The 17,244-nt window shown below is 41.0% G+C and overlaps 1 protein-coding gene across 1 annotated transcript in view; it reads left to right on the top strand.

Annotated features, from left to right (window-relative positions):
- vps13b (vacuolar protein sorting 13 homolog B) overlaps window positions 1-17,244 on the top strand; it is a 297,789-nt gene that overhangs the window by 168,949 nt on the left and 111,596 nt on the right. The window contains exons 28-31 of the mRNA XM_085472981.1: window positions 1,660-1,801; window positions 2,652-2,924; window positions 3,223-3,379; window positions 3,659-3,770. Of these exons, the coding sequence (XP_085329107.1) occupies window positions 1,660-1,801; window positions 2,652-2,924; window positions 3,223-3,379; window positions 3,659-3,770 (684 nt within the window). The remainder of the gene's footprint in view (window positions 1-1,659; window positions 1,802-2,651; window positions 2,925-3,222; window positions 3,380-3,658; window positions 3,771-17,244) is intronic.

Raw genomic sequence — 17,244 nt, 5'->3', positions numbered from 1 at the left:
ACAGTGCACCCTTATTCACTCTGTTGAGCATCTCACGCAAATTGGAGCTGATGTCTTCCAGCTGTTCTACAAATAGGAGGCAGCGAAGGATGACTGGATGGAAGCTTAGAGGGAGAAAAGAGAGACGAGGAGCTGTGGGGGGTCCGTGTGTCGATTAGTTACTCTCACAAGTGAGAGAGCAGATTACAAAGATATATTCGCACAAGTGTGCAAAGAAAGAACATGCACACTATGTAACAATGCAGGGAACACACAGAAACACACTCACCGCTGGGACCATTCCTCTCTCGCTGAACTCTCAGTATACTAATGGGGTGTAATGAAGTGAGAGGTGGGCAAGGTGAGTGAGAGGGTTACTAAAAGGAAAGATGCTGATGGTATTGAACCATTTCCACTGTGCGAAGCATTTTGCCATAATGTATTGTGCACCATTTGATACTGTTTGTTTGTGTGTGTTTCACATTCTCCAGATTTGGGGTAGTTTTTTATGTTTTTTTTTTTTTTTTTTTTGTGGTACTGCAAATTGAGAATGGTAATTGTTGTGTTGTTATGTCTGCGTTCATGTTATTTGTGGTTTCTGCTTCTTATGTATGGCTATAGTAATAAATGAAAAGATCAAATATTCTTAGTATATAAAATTTATAGGGGTGTGTAACTCTAGTATCTCAAAGGTTGATAAAAATGTTAGCATCGGCCTGTGGTTCACTTTTGTATTTTGCCATTGATGAGACATTTTCAGGCCCTGGCACAGCAACACGAGTAATCGCAGGTACTGTTTTAAGATGGGCCTTGTGTCTCTCTCCAGGCCAGGGCAGGTCTGGCACTGTGGCACCTATGAAGGACTCATTCTGCAGTGCAAGGAGACATCTGTGGTGAGGCCTCTGCCTATCTCAGAACAGCTATGGCAGCCTTAGGTCTCTTTATACTGCGCCTCGCCATCTTATTGCTCCTAATCAAGGTCACTTATCTCTTCTCGTGCTGGAGAGACAGGAAACTAAAGGAAGATAAATGACAAAATATTGTGTTTGGCTATGATGAACACATTAATAACATCAAAACAGGTGGAAATATAATCACAGAATTAAATTTTGCTCATGGTGTAACACTCACCTGTCTCTCCAGTGATTCTGACTAGCTGAATAATCAAACCAATGAAAAATATTGAGAGCCTTTCTTCTCTGTGTCTGCTGGAGGAGACTAAAACATGGGCATTCCCTTTTCTTGTTGACAAATTTCATTCTGGTGATGGTCTTATACTGGCAAGCAAATGAAAATGTGTCAGTTAGCACAGATTTGACCATAATTATGCAGTTTAGTCAGATGATAATGAATAGAAACTGAAATTATTAAACGTTAAAGCAAAGAAAACTTTTGAATCTTCGTTTTTTTAAAGTGCTTTGGGTACCTTGTGTACTTTTCATTCAAAACACAACTTAAACAGTTGCTTCAACATCTTTATTGCTGGATAGTATAAGACCATGACAATGTAATACTTCAGTTGGTTCAAGCTGGAGCAGCTTCCTGTGGGTTTAATCAGTTTATTCTATATTTAATTATCTTCTTCTAGTTATAGCTTTTTTTCCTCATCTTTTCTACCCTCTCTGTGTGACGACTTCTCCTCTGTTCTTTTCTGCATCTCCTTTCTCTCCTTCCCTCCAGTATGGAGGAGGGTGTTCGGAGCTCGGGCGGCTGTGGAGGAGTGGTCCTTTCTTGCACTGACAAGCTGAACAGACGCACTGTGTTGGTTCGACCCGTCAGCAAGCAAGAGTCTTTCAGCCACTTCTCTGGCTTTTTCTCTCCTGTAAGAATCCCGCTCTTCTTTTTTTTCCTCCATCAACAGTGGCTTAATAGAGTTCTGTATGTTCCTCAGAGGTGTTTCAGAATCGAAGGCTTCTGATGTAAATCAATTTTAAATATGCTTTTAAACCAGCACAGTACAAAACTGACGTTCTATGAACAACAACAGATAAAAAAACAGTTTAAGTAATTAAAATAACTACAAAAAGTCACATACAGCACTTTGTCTCTGAGGAATAGATCAGGTAGATAGTCTGAACATCACTATTTGGGTCTCTTTGTATTTATTTAGGTTTAATAGGAAGTCTCCTAAAAGGGTGTAGAACTTAGAAAATGATCAGTTAATGAATCCTTTTGTCAGCAGCTATTTAATCCACTGTTACTGGATGTTGTAGCACTTTACCTTGATGCCTATAATCAATCAGCTTGTCTTTTAATCATTAAACATTTAGAATGAAACTTCTTTTTTCAGAGGTACTCTGTATTTAATTGTTTTCACCCCATAATTGTTTTTCAAATAAGTAATAAAATGGAAGCTTTGCATGCTTTTTGAGCTATATCTGAAAAAGTGATGTCAGGTTTTTCAGAAATTGAAAGGGAAAGTGTAAATCTAATCCTCTAAACTAAATAGATCATTGATTCCAACGTGATTCTCTTGAATTTTTTTGGTAAAAAATATTTCAAATTAAAATGCGATCTGAGAAAAATAGCTCAAGAAGTTATTCATTTATTTTTATTCTGGTTTAACCTTTACCTACAAAATTAGTCAAAACAATAAGCAATGAATTTTATTTGCGTGTGACTCCTGTGTGATATCGCTCATGTGTGATTTGTCCTGTCTTACCGCTGGCCAGACGGCAGCTAAAGTCCTGGAGGGCTCTCACCAGCAGCACGGCTTTCTGTCAATCACCTACACGCAAGCTATCACCAAAAATGTCCGTCATAAACTCACCACTCGGCCTGAGCGGCCAGCCCGCAGCAGTGCTACCATTGCCAATCAGCAGGTGACCACTGATCCTCTGGCAGACAGCTCGCCGCTGTACCTGAGAGAAATCCTGCTGACAGCCCAGCCGTTTGATGTGGTTCTGTCCTGTCCCTTACTGGCCACTGTAGCAGGAGTGTTCCAGGTAGCAAAAAATGTCTGTCAGTTCTAATAACTGTGAAGTTTGTTAACGCTGGGCCCATATGGGAAATAAACAGCATAACAAATGTCTTTTCATTTAAGTAGCCTTTTGTAATATAGTTATAAAAAGTATTGGGCACAGGAATTGAAATCCTGATGATTTTTAATCAGTTTTAACATTAATAGATGAAATATATTGGAAAAAAATAAGCCAATTCAAATAATTTGATGCAGTTTAAGAGGCCAGCTAACCTTGATCTTCTGAATACATCACCTGTACTTTTGGCTTCATAAATTTTCAGGCGAAGGTACCAAGACGCTACAGAGAGCGTGGGAAATCAGCAGGTCAGCCAATGAGAAGCCACACGTTGACCTCTCGATGTCTTCCTCTCATCTACATCAACACAAGTGTGATCAGGGTCTTCTGCCCTGGGACACAAGACAAACAGCTTGGGTCAGGTTAGAGAATTACTTTGTTTAAAGACATTATAGAGCCTCCACAACGGAATGCAAAGATACATGAGACAGAATAGTACAGTATATATAATGAGGTCTGATTAAAACCTTTATTACTGTAAAAATAATAACACTAATGAATTCTGCCAGTATCAATTATCATATGCTTTGACTTCATTTGTTTTTATAAATCAGCAATATATATTTTTCTGCATCAAACCATTTCTTCTCCTTTGTAAGTGGTTAATTTTGTGTTCTGTGTATTTGTATGTGTCCTGGTAGATTCCCACATGAAGAAGGAAGACACCTTGGTGTTGAAGCTAGGCTCCCTCAGTATGGCTCCTCAGGCTGATAACCCGCTGACCCGCACTGTGCTGCGAAAAGACATCTACCAGTAAGCCAATCTCTTGCCACCAAGTCTCCTTTATAATTTATGATCCATTTATCTTTTTTGAAATATTTATTTATTTCATTTTTTATTATTTTGTTAGTTAAGTGCTACACAATCACTCTAAAACAGCAGCTATGAGGATGTTTGTATCTGATTCTCCTTCTTTTTATAATTCAGTCAGTTTCTTGTCACTTGAATTTCTTCTCCCCTTCTTTTATTAGGCAAATATTTCCCACTTCCTTCCTGTCATTAAATTTAATAATTTAGATTACATTAACATGTAATACTTTTAAAGCACACATACGACTTCAGCATTAAACCTCCTGGAACTACATGCTTGGTAGCCATGTACATATATATGGGTGCTCACCTGTCTCTCAGGATGCTGGCTACCTTGGAGGGGGGGAGGGAGGGGGGGGGGGGATGTGGTGGGTAACAGCACCTCTAAGTGGTAAAGCTGTCCCTGAAATTAATTCAATGACATCTTGGCGGTCTGCCGTGCCTCCAGCTGAAACACAAGACTGTTGACACAAGCCCCTCGTGCCATGTGGATCAAAGCTGCAACGCAGGGAAAATCTGGACTTGGTAGGGAAAGAGCTCCGCACAAAGCACATTTCCCTGCTATAGGCAGCTAAAAGAATCTGGATTGTGTCATAGCTGCCTGAAAACCACAGCCCTGCAGCACGTATGTGTGTGAAAGAGAGAGGGAGAGCAGTTGTGCAAATGGGCAGATATGGAGCTGGCAAACACATGTAATGAGGGAGATAAAAGTGGTGCCTAATGCTTTGTGCAGCTGCGAGTGCGATGTGAGTTGATTTGAAATGAGGAAAAAGTTAGGCGGTTAAAAAAAGGAGAAGAGAGGCCATTTTAGGCTTCATTGCCACTTTCGCTTGGAGTACGTGTCACAAGTAGGTTGATTGCAAAAAGCATAGAGTCTCAGAGGGCCTAGCCCTAAAGATACCCAAAGCACAAATGTACAAAATCCTGCACTCTGTCCTACACTGTGCACATTTCACCCAAAGTTTCCAAACTGTCTCCCTCACAGTCTCACTTTTGTATTTGAGCTAATGGAGCAAGAACGATATCGATCACCAGCATAATGAGATTCACACAGTGTGCAGTGCTGAAATGTTTGCTGTTTGTTTTGGTACAAGTTAGTACAGCTAATGGGATGTATCTGCTCAGTTTCCGTGGCAACTTTGCATAGATTTATTTTGTTGACATGTTGGCTATGTTGTTATCTTGTCAGATGATAAATGATGTCTTTGTGGGCATGGAAAATAATCTGGAGTTTTTCTCTGTTTTTCACCCGAAAAACCATTTAGACCAGCCATGCAATTTCAGCCCATACTGGCCAGTAATGTTTTACCTCTAGTAGTTAGAGGACTGGTGGCTCTGTGGCTGCAGTGCCCACATTTGCTCACAGACACCAGATTCCATCGCACGATGCTCCACCCTAACCCAGGCAGACATGGACACACACACACAGACGTGGACATACTGCATGCTGTCAAAGGGGGGGCACATACAGTCACAGAGGCGATCACCTTCTGCATGACTTCCCACCCAGATGTGCAGGGTACACAAATATATAGGCATACTATGTGACAAACACTAGCAGCAGGCATGGTATGTTTGTATGCTGCAAACACACCCACATCCAGTTGTCTTCTAACTTCTGCAGACAGAAGCCAAGAGCCACCACTTCCCTCTCTTCAGCAAAACCCAGGAATTACATTCCTAACCAGGCATTATCTTCACCACCTTCACTGTTCACATCTGCCCTCCAATTTAGAATGATCACACTTATGAGTCACATGATTGATAACCCTGAGATCAAAGACTTGTTGACATAATATTGCGATTTATCTGTGCCGAATCCTACTGCGTGTGCTCCCCCAGGTTGCATAGAGAAAGTCATAGGGAGAGTCTATAATCATGCAAACCAAAGTGTGTTTACAATCTCTAACAAACTGTGGCTATAGGAAGAAATATGTCTGTGAGTCCCAGTAGCCATTTGCTGCAATTCTGTTTAAAGTCTACCACTAATCACATCTGTTGTCACAATTGAATGACTGATCTAAGTAGCTATGCTGTTATTGTCTACTGTACTTGAAATGATTGCCTCACAATGTCTAAAACCAAGATTTACTGTAATGCCACCCTAGGAGACGAGACGTGAGAAGAGAGAAGAGTGCGAGCTAAAATAGTGAAACTGTGTAAACATCTTGATGGAGCTTATCTTGATGTTTTACTTAAGCTCCAACACACTTCAGTGCCTTTCAGCTTCTCCGCGTTCACAGCACGGTGTGCATTTAGCATTTACGCAGAGATGGAAAAACAAACGCGTTTGACTGGAATGCTGTTAAGCTAAGTTGATAGCCACCACCAGGCTGATTTGGCGGCAATTAACACCATTTAATTTGATCGTGTGATGTTTTTCTTCCCCCCCCCCCCCGAAGGAGTCGACCCCCAGCAGTTTGTAGACCAAGCTGGAGTTATGACGGGGCTGCAGGCTTCCCGTCTTTCGCCCTCTTCATCTTCAGCTACAAGGCCGCTGTCAATTTACACAGCTGTAATCATTTTCCTGTCTTGAAAAGGCCGTCTTTTTCCAAGTACGAGCACCAGCCCGGGGAATGTCCAGCACACTTTCAACCCTCACTTTGTTGTGGTTTGTGTCTCTGTAAAATTTCATATCTTTCACTCCCCTTTTTCCACTGAGATGTTTTTTTAGAACTCAGGGAACATAGTATTGAAAGGTTCTTCTATGCTGGGGAACAGCTTTGAAATACCAAGATAATTTGTCTTTTAACATAATATTAAATTAAAAAACAAATGAAGTATATTCATATTTTAAATTACAAAACATACATGATTGTCAGATTATTTGGCAAATCTGAAAGGGCAACCAGACATCCCTGACTGAAAGAGGGCTAATCTTTAAAGTCTCACTATGGCTACACATGGCTTTCATTTGTGTTTTTATGACTCATTTTTTACTTTGAGAATATAGAAAGAGACAAAGAAGCTCTCCTCATTTATCAGTGACAGGAAAACGCTTAATATTTGCTCCTTGTTGTTGTTAAATGAAACTTTTAAAATTTTGCACCGAAGCAATTTGCCTTCTCCATTTGTGTGTCTGCACATCTCATGTGTTTGAGACTTAAAATATCCTGCGTATTTCCCACCACCCCCACATCTCGAGGACACAGCTCTAGATTCCATCACATATTCATTTACCTCATGCTCTTTCCAAAGGAGAGTTATGAAACATCCAGCTGCCACATTTTTTTTTGTTTGTTTGTTTTGATCTGTGCAGACGCTCGTGTTTCTACAGTAACGGCAGGGAAAGCTGTGCGTGAGCGGTGATACAGAATCTAGTTAGCATGATGTGGCTGTATCAATGGACATGATGTACTCCTGTCTCTTTTTCTTCCACACGGAGTTTCCAGAACATGACATTTCTTCATGCTACCGTCTTCTGCTGAATGTCTCTCTTTTCCCTTGTGTTTCTATGTGTATTTGTTATTTCCTTCCTGTCTTCCGTTTTCTCTCGGTTGCTTCGGTGTTGGTTAAAATGGTCCCACTCCCAGTCACTTGTGGTCAGTAACCCAGCTCCTTATTGCTGTTGAATGGCTGCCTGGTTAAAGCCACATATATGTCCTAATAAGTGGTTGTGATGGGGATCTCCCCTCCACAGATAAACTCAGCCCAGTGAAGCCAGGATGTTGCCTGTTACTAATAAAATTCCCTGGCAGAACATTATATGCACCCATCTCCCACAGTAGCATCCTTTCCATGGATGGGAGTGTGTGAATAAAGTGATAAAGGAATACAAGTTGCCAAAGAGGGGAAAAAAAAGTTTTACAATTCCAAGATATTTTGTGTATGTCCTATAATAAAGAGCGATTTCACTCACTGCTCTGGATATTTGTTCACTCAGTTGTAGAAGCAGAAGTAGCGATTCTGTTTCTCCTTGGAGGTGTAAAAATGTAGCGTATGAGTATATGACCGCTTATAGGCCTTCAGTACAACAGCTCTGTTCAAAGGTGCAAACCTGTCACAGCGTCAGCAGCCACCTCAGTAAATTCAGCGAGGTTCATATGCTGCTGGTGCTGCGCTAGCAGAAGGATTATTTTTATGTATTCTAATCTCGTCCTCACGTTGGGTTAAAACATTGACCGATCTTCTCAGGTGTCTCCATGACAGCTGCAGCTCACCAACTTTCTTTTCTTTTCATAAAAAAGTAATTCTTTTTCGATGCTCTCAGCTGGTCTCCTTCTTTCTTGTCTTCCTCCTCATCTGTCTTTTGCTCATAAAACCCAACATTCCCAGTAAATGATTCATTAGATGCTTCAGCGCACACTTGCCTCATCACTCACTTTAGTCGGCTGCCAAGTGCCCCATTTCCCCGTTTGTTTACACCAGCGAAAAGTGCTCCAGCTTTGCTTTGCTGCCGCAGCGGAGAGGAGCTTCTCAGGCCACACACAGTGACACCCAGGACCTACTCTTATATACACTAAGTTCATTTAAAAACTCCCTGGCTGCTGCGGAGGTTTAATGATGAACTCGGTTCAGAAGCTACGATGGCAGTAATCGTAATATCTCGCCAGAATAAGAGGACTCTTTATCATGATTCTTTTAGACACCTCCATTGACCTACCTAAACAATCAGGTGCTTTCATAAGAGGCGACCTTTTATGCACCTAAATTCTGTTGCTGTTTAAGGAAGCTTAGGTATAATTAGTCCCTGCTGTTAAAGTTTATCTCTACACAGAGCACGATTTTAGAATGTAAAAACGGTGTCTGGGGATTGCCCAGCCAGACGTGACCATGTGAATCAAAGTTCTCTTTGATCTATTTTCATCTTTAGTTTTAGGATTTAAAAATATACTGGATCATCTTTTCCTAGTATACACTCTTCACTCCTATTTTTTTTTTTGAAAAATTTCAGTATGTTATTAACACTGAACTGTGGGCAAAAGCCAAACCAACTCACTAAATCTCTTTAATTGCACTGGTCTTTTTTTTGGGCTAAGTAGCTGTTTTGATGTTTTAGTTAGTTCATGTGTGTATATTGATGTCATTGCTGCTTCTTTTATGACTAGTTTAAATACATGTTTTTATACCAATTCCTTTTGATACTCCGTGATTATCTGCATTCTGTTATAATGCATTAAATGCGGACGATCAATCATTATGGTGTACTTCAGTAATCAATAGTGGTCAGTCTAGGCTGTTATCGACGTAAAAGGGAAATGCCACTGATCCGTGTGAGCATGCTGAACTGCAGCCAACCAACAGAAGATTCTTACAGCAGATCCACCCTGCAGGCAAACGTATGTGAAGTGGCTGATGGTGTGAAACAACAGCACTGGTGTTCTGTTTGGGCCTTAAAGGCAGAGGAATGAGACAGTGTAATTGAAATTGTTAGACATGAAACTTTCTTGGTTAACGCTAAATCATGTAGCTCCATTTTGTTCTTTGATCTCTTTTCTGCACTCTTACTTCAGATATACATCTATTCGCTCTCTTTCTCTCTTCTCAAGAAAAAAAAAAGATAAAATAAGCGGGGATTGGAGGGTCAGCCAGAATAAACATTTTTTTTGTCATTCCGGCAAATGAAACACCTGGTGCTGGTAAATGCAGAGGACATATTTCACATTGCCTTGACGTTTAGAATTAATGCAGCATCAAATTGTTTTAAAAATGGGGACAGACACTACCTAGAGTAAATCATACGCCCCCTTTTATTAAAGTTCGCCTCAGAATTTATGCTTTGAATCTGACAGGATAGCCTGCATAGAGTCGACAAATGAGACTTGGGAGTAGGATGAGGGTCTCACGCCGAAACAGTTCTCAGACAACATGTTGTAATGTGAACAGGAAGTTTAGATTCAGCCACTGAAGCTGCAGCTTTTTCTCGATTATTTCCCCCCATTTTCTTTTTTGCTTTTAGATAATTATTTCTCAGTATTTGCTGTTGCAACTGGGGTCATGGAAGAATTTCTCTAACTCTCAGACGCTATCACAAACACATCAGATACACATAGTTGATATGATGAAAAGGAAGAAAATTCTGTTTGCCTGTAAAACTGTAAATGAGATGGGAAGATTTGCTTTGTGTTTGCAGAGCTGATGTTTTGAACGTAGAGCAGAGGACACTAGATTTGACGCACTGGGTTTGATTCTTGATCTGTGATTCAGAGTAGCTGATCACTGTGTTCAAGCATCAAACTATGATGGTGATCGTTGACTTAAGGGTTTACTCCACAGTGTCACAGCTGACGACCAGAAATCCTTTTTCTGTCCAACAATAGGCGATTGAACAGATTATTGCAAAGAAAAGTAATGTAAATGCTTATTAAAGTACAGGATTTTTAACCTATATACCTCTTTCTGTCCCCGCAGATCTATTGACTATGTCATTGATAAGCTTTTGACGACAGCATTGCACTTTGTTTAGCTGGCAGCGTCTTGCCTATGAGCAGGGAGCTGTATACAGCATCTTGTGTGCTGTGTTGTGGTGTCTGCTGACTTCTGTGTACAGCCTGTGGTTCATTCCATAAATATCTGTGGCCTCTGTGATGTTATTCTCAGGCCCTCCACTCTGTGAGAAGATTGTACCACAACACTTGTATTCGTCGGCCTGCAGTTAGAGGTTTAGGGAGATTAGGAGGGAGAAAACCCCAGCCTGGGCCCAGCTATACATTTTTTATGGCCATTTATGCATATGACTCCAATGTAGTGTGCAAAAAAGGGGAGAAGATAGAGAGAAGGGAGTATTAGGACTCACCACAAGGGAATCAAACAAGTAAACCACAACTTATTTTCCTCCTCTTTTTTGGCACAGTGAGATAGTGATGCTGGCCCGTTTGCCTTAGGAACAAACGGGCCAACACTTTGGTCTTAATAAAGTTTGAACAGCTATCCAGTCAATTTGTTGTAGAATTGTTCCAATGGGATACATTGTTATTATTTTGGGTAAAGTTGCCAAAACTGTCCCTTTAGTCTATAATCCATGTATTTGTTTCCTGAACTGCTTATGCATCTTATTCAGATTAAGCTAATTTTAAACATGTTACTTTTTAAATCAAAGGGTTCAGCATTTACCAGAAACAAAATCTCAACTCTGGGAACAAGATATCTGAGGATAAGTAAGATGTGTTTCTGCAGGGTTTGAATTAAACAAAAAGAATATAATATAAACTCCTTAGAAAGAGTAAATGCTAAAAGTGTGCAGTGTATGTCACTGTACTTCCCCAAACACCCAAAATGAGCTCATTAAACCCTTCCATTTTATTTTTCATTTTAAAGCTGAAATAGCCATACAGATACAGCGCGGATCATTTTTTCCTCTCATCTGTCTGCATCTTTGTGTTGGAAGCAACATGGATTTCTGCATGCTTTGTTCAGTGGCACTGAAGGTGACAGACCTTAATGCAGAGCTTCCCGGAAACTGTTCATGTGTTTTGGCATATTGCTGTCAGTCAGCTCGGGATGCATGCTGACAGAGGCAAGAGGGATCATGCCTCAGCTGTCCTTCACTCATAAAGGGCCTGATCCAGGGGTTGACCGCATGACCACAGGGATCCAACCTCAGTGATTGTGTGTGTGTGTGTGCGAATGGCTCATCCTGAAGCAGGATATTAGGGTTCTAAGAATACACCCTGCCTCGGAAGCTCTGTGCTCAACTGCAGCGTGCGATATACACATTCTAGCTCTGGTGTGTGTGTGTGTGCCTGAAAATGTGCATTTGCAGTCAAACCCCAGCCTTGTGCATAATTGTGTTTTAGTTCCTTTTCTGCCTGCTCATGACATGTTGATGTTCTAGCATCCTGCGTGGTTGGTTTGAAGCTGTCATTTTAATGACAATGAGACTCAGACTGGCCAGTCACACAGCAGTAGCAGGGGCCAGGTGGACTATCAGGGGAATAGAAATACAGTATTGACAGTCAGTGTGTCTCTACTTTGTCTAGTTTCTTTTTCCTCCATAAAATTAACACAGAAATAGCTGAACTTGAGCCATGTGTCGAGATACACAAAGAGGTTTCACAAAGTGCATTTGGAGGACGAGTTATAGCCCCTTTTTTCTTATAGCAGTGAAGCTACATGTAGCTGTAGTGTTGTTACAATTATCAGTAGTTTACTTCCATAATAGAATAGTTTCTGAAATCCACTTTTATAATTGTGGTGCTCATTAGGTTTACAACATAATGTGGCCACCAGATTGTAAACATTTACACACATTTGCTTTTTTCTAATGATTCACCCATGTATATCTGCACACGTGTATGTGTGTGGTCAGTAGTCTCCCGCCAAAGTTATCAATGGGCTACATAGTCGAACATCACACCAGAGCAGAACTAACTGAAGTACAACAGAGGGGAAAAAAAGAAGTCGACCTCGAGAAGGAAGGAATGTGCAGATGCTTTCAAATGTCCATGTGTGAAGCCACAAGCTCTGCTGCGGCTCTGGGAAGCCAGTAAGAAACCAGTGGCATAATTGCCTAATGCTTGTGTAACAAGAGGCACATTACAACCCCAGGAGGCCCAGCTAGACTTGAAAGAACAAGAAGCTGGCACTAAAGTGGGCTTAGATTTGTCTTCCTCCTCCCAGTCTTTACCAGTTTTTAAAGTCCTTACTGCTTGGAATAGTTTATTTTAATGTATATAATGTAAACTAATGTGTTTAATTACTCCCCCTACAACTCTATTTTCACTTTGATTTTAGAAGGAGAACATTTCTTTTTAAATAAACAAATTCAGTGTTTTATGTGGTCCTGAGTTATGTTCATGTGTGCATGTGTGTATATATCTATATCTCTCTCTATATATAGATATAGATATATTCCCAGCATATGAACACAGGTCTTTAGCTTAACGATCTGTTTCACTTAGAGAGGCCATTGAGTTATTATGAATGTTTACATACATCAGTTGTGTTCTGCATGAATCAGATATCAGACACAGTAGATTAGATTCCCGAGGCTGTCGTGGACACTTTGCTGTGCGTATTTGGTTGAACTCGCCCCAGAATTTGTTCATGGGATCAAAATGGGCCAGTTTTACAGCTAGTTGCGTTGTGTGTGAGAACGTCAGTCATGTTACTTTAGCTGCAGGTTTGAAGGAAATGTGAAGCCACATTATAGACAACTTTGGTGTGTGGTCCCCTGTCTTCCCTCTATAACTTACCACACACCCGTGTACACACACACACATGCACAACAGCCCTCCAATCAGCACCCCACCCATGTCAATTTATCATCGCACTGCTCTTGTTACGCACATGTTACCGGGGCAAAAATTATTAACTGAAGCAAATATGCTTTGCTCCATATTTTTATGCTGAAATGAAATGTCCAACTGTTGGCAAAGCCTCCCTTTCATTCCTCTGTAATGAAGATGAGCCAGTGTTTAAAGCAATCTTGTCCTCCCTTGATTTGTATTCCATCTCCTCTTCTTAAATCTAAGCAGGGATTTTAAGAGTGGTTTTTTTTTGTTGTTTTTTTTGTTTTTTCAGGTCTCGCATTATCTGCAGTCAGTAATGGGCTGGTATTGTTAGTTTTTAAAAGCTGCAAAATAGTTTTTAAGCAGAAGAAGGTTTTTTTTGAAGGATGATATCAGCTGGAGATATTCAGCTATACATATGTATCTGTATCTACACAGACACACACATATTTGAAACACAAAAACATCCAATACACAAATTTGCCAAGTCATCTCAAATAGCATTTATTGAAGCTTTTCCTTCTTCTCCTTAGTCTCTCCTTTTCCTCTGCACTGTTCTTGCTGCAGCATTCCATATATCCTCCCCCTTCCCCATTATTTCTTCCCATGTGCTTCTCTCTCCTCTAATCTCCCACTTCTCTGCAGGATGTTGTTGAACATTTTCTACATTTGCCCTCGTCTGTTCCTCACTTTCCACTTTACTTCTTGTTGCGCCCTCTCGTCTGTCTCTTTCTGGTCAGCTCACAGGATGCTTTAGAGCATTTCCTGCCACCAGGGCGACAGGAAAGAGGCACAGTGAACCTCTGTTTGATGTGCCATCTCCTTTAATTCTTTACACCTGGACTTCTTTTCTGCACAGATTTTCTGCTCAACAGAAGCACTACTTGTTCCACTCCTTCCTTCCTTCCTTCCTAAACCATCTCTCACTCCATTTTTTCATTCTCTCCCCGCAGCCTCTGACTGCACAGCATGCTATTTGTCCAATATGTTTTTCAGATATCCATGGAGTCACAGGGGGCTGTTGTGTTAGCATCAGATCTTTTTCATCTCTCAATTCCCCGTTTTTTTGTTGTTGTTTTTTAAAAAAAAGCAGCCCTGTCCAGTTACTAGCTTGACTCAGACACTGCTTAAGATCTACTTTGCATGTTTTTGATTGTAATCTCCCCCTCTCTGCTACTTTTTTTATTATTACTATGTGTTTCTTTTCCCGTTGTTTTTTTCCCCCCTATTCAACGTTCTCTGTGCCTGCAGCTGTTTAGGATGTCGGCATGGCGGTCAGAAGCTTTGGCATTGTGTTGTTTGAATGCCATATTTTCACAGCACTGCCTGTTTAGAGTTGTGGTTTGTCAGGAGCCTGGCCTGCAGGAGCCACTTCCTTCTCACTGTTCTGGAGTCACTGTACCAAAACACTGACTGGCAAGAGAGGAGAGGGGAGAGTGAAGGAGGCTATTAAAAGACAAAAAAGTGACTTTGTTGGGAACTGTGTAAAGAAAACATGTGAAACATGTTTTCAAACAAGAACTGAAAGACTGAACAGAGATGAGATGTTGCAGGTTTTTCTATTCATTCTGTGCTTGTATGAGTTAAATATTTCTACTCAGTCTGTTTATCACACAACAGTTTCATCTTTCTTTCCCATCCTTTTGGGTTTTTTTCCCCCATTTTGTGTTTCTCACGTCGTGCGTGTTCTTCGTCCTGGAACAAGGTCTTTGCCACCAAACAGACAGAAACGACTCATCTCGTGCTGATTCTTAGAGAACACTGTCACTGCACATGTACAGTATGGTGGGTCCAGATGCGAATGATTGAACACAGCCTTTATTATAGTTCTGTGGAACGCTATTTCAGCACTCTGTTAGTTGATACAGGGGATCCCAGCAATACTTAACCTAGTAACACCTTGACTTTCCCTACACTGACAACTCAAAATGACTCAAAAAGTCCAGGAGTACTCTCCCCTTGTGTGATTCCCTCAGTTAGCGAGGGAAAAGGGGAAATCTCCCATATAGAAATGTCACTTTGTGTAAATACTCTTGGAGGTCTGGATGAATTTGAGATCCGCTTCAGAATTATAAACATTGGCTCCACAGTCATTCGCAGAGGAGGAAGAATTAGCTGATGTAGGAAGCATGTGTGCCCCAGATTATTGTAATTATTTTATGCTGTTTTTCCTTGCTGACATAAAAGTATTTGGATACTATCTCACGAGAAAGCAGTTGCAGTGTTGCAGTCCTGGGCAGCACCAGAGGCTTTTAAGCTGCTCTCGTATTCTCAAAGTCCGAGCCGTCTCTCCTTTAAGCTTGCGATTTAGACATACGTTTTTAATTCCTTTATGTGTGGCGCTTCCAGCAGCAAGTTGTTGTATTTTGTTTCATTCTGTCTTTTGTTTGCTGGAAAGAAATTTGAATTAGAACAAAATGTTGTTTAAGGTCGAGGCAAACGTCAGTGAGAAGGACCTACTGTTTTAGTTATCCAATTACATGTTTGTTCAGCCTGTCTGCTTAACCTGTAGCATACGTTAACCTAATCAAATATGGCCATCATTTCCCTGACTTTGTTTAGGAAAGTTTTTGCTCTTTGTCTGAAGAAGGATAGGGCCTTGATATGTAATCTGGCTGCTTTAAACATTTGTCAGAATTCAATAATTGCTGTAAACACAGTGTAATCAACTTCAAAGGCTCTGCCAGAGAGACTCGTTTTCACAGATAAAAATGAGCATCTTCAAAAATACACACAACACAACTGTTTCTGTACTAATGTGAACCAGCTTGGCAATACTGAACCACTTAATCAATATCAAGTGGAAAAAAACAGTAGTGGTTCATGCAGTTGGATCCATAAAATGAGCTTAATTTTACAGCTCCATAAAACACTCTTTTTGCCGGAGCACGACTTCTTTATGTGCAGGAGTAAACTTCGATTTTGGATGCTTATCGTGTGCCTATGTGTCTGAGCGCTGTGCTGTGTAACATTCGTACAGTTTTGTGAGAGACTCCTTGGTTTTCTGTTTCTTGTCTGTGTTGATGGTGTGTGCAGTGGCTGTATGCATACTGAGTATTTCTACTAAGTATGCATCACTGCTTCACCTATTTTACTTACAACTGCACTGGCTTGGGTCCCGAGTCATTCTAAATCCTTTATATATCAAAGGGGTTTCAGACACTTCAGGCTTTGTCAGTCAGACCTACTGAACACACAGGGGTTGCCAGAGACCTGTAGCAAGCTTTGGATCAGGAATCTTCCTCCTTCCGAGTTTTCCAATAATTGGTGTAAAAGTAACACCGAGGTGTGGGCCTGTTTTTCTTTAACTTGATGAAGATGATTGCACGTAAGGGTAAGCCAGATTCTTAACCACCCCTGCCATGTTCTCTGCTGCATCCAGTTATGAATAATCTATTCCGTGCATGTGTTTAGCGATTAATTAGAGATAAGGCCTCTCAAATTAAAATGGTTGTGGGATTACGTCACTTTGAAAATTGCTTGGTGGGGACACAAATCTGGTTTCAATCTGAGTTCTGAGGAAGTAAGCATTCCCTTCACACCTTGGCACCAGGGACCCACTGCTGAAACTCAGCCTGACATGTTTTATAAAAGCAGTATTATGTCCATTTTCAGAGCAGAGAGGAAGCATATCAAATCTGTTACTGCTAAGAGAGGAAGTGATTTCACAAGCACTGGCCCATTCAGATTTGTGGGAGAAATCGTAGGGTTGTCCCTTTGTGACACGTAGACTCTCAAACACACACAAATGCAATTATTACCAGCGTCAGCTTCGAGCGTGTATTGCTGGAAAGGATCTGAGATGGACTAATATGCACACAGGTCTGCAGGTTCAGTTGTTGAGGATCCAAGGACCCTTTTCAACTAGATCCTTTGCAGATGTACCTGCTGTAGGATGCAATCCAATAAGAAGTCATTGCCCTTAAAAAGTCACTGAATTACTGTCCCTGTTACCCAGGAATGCTCCGTGCTTGGAGCTAGCAGCAGAAGCGACAGAGGAGCAGAGTTAAAGCTAAACAGACCAGGCTAGCTATGTGTCTGTTTGCGTGTGTGCATGTGTGCATGCGTCCATGCATGCGTGCGTGCAGCCATAACTAAGGCGAAGCAGAACAGGAGCAGTGGGGTTGAGGACGACATCTGTGCATTTCAATAAATGGCCCTTGCAGTGCTATTAGCCAGGACAAACTGCAGAGTACTTTAGACTGAAAGTTTGGAGGTGCATCAAAGTTCTGACTGATGTGTAGCCA

The sequence above is a fragment of the Copadichromis virginalis genome, linkage group LG11 (assembly GCF_057382275.1).
Source record: "Copadichromis virginalis isolate Kocher_CV1m ecotype Utaka linkage group LG11, C_Virginalis_male_GT1.1, whole genome shotgun sequence".
In the NCBI taxonomy this organism is placed as follows: domain Eukaryota; kingdom Metazoa; phylum Chordata; class Actinopteri; order Cichliformes; family Cichlidae; genus Copadichromis; species Copadichromis virginalis.
This window is presented reverse-complemented; position numbering and strand designations above follow the sequence as displayed.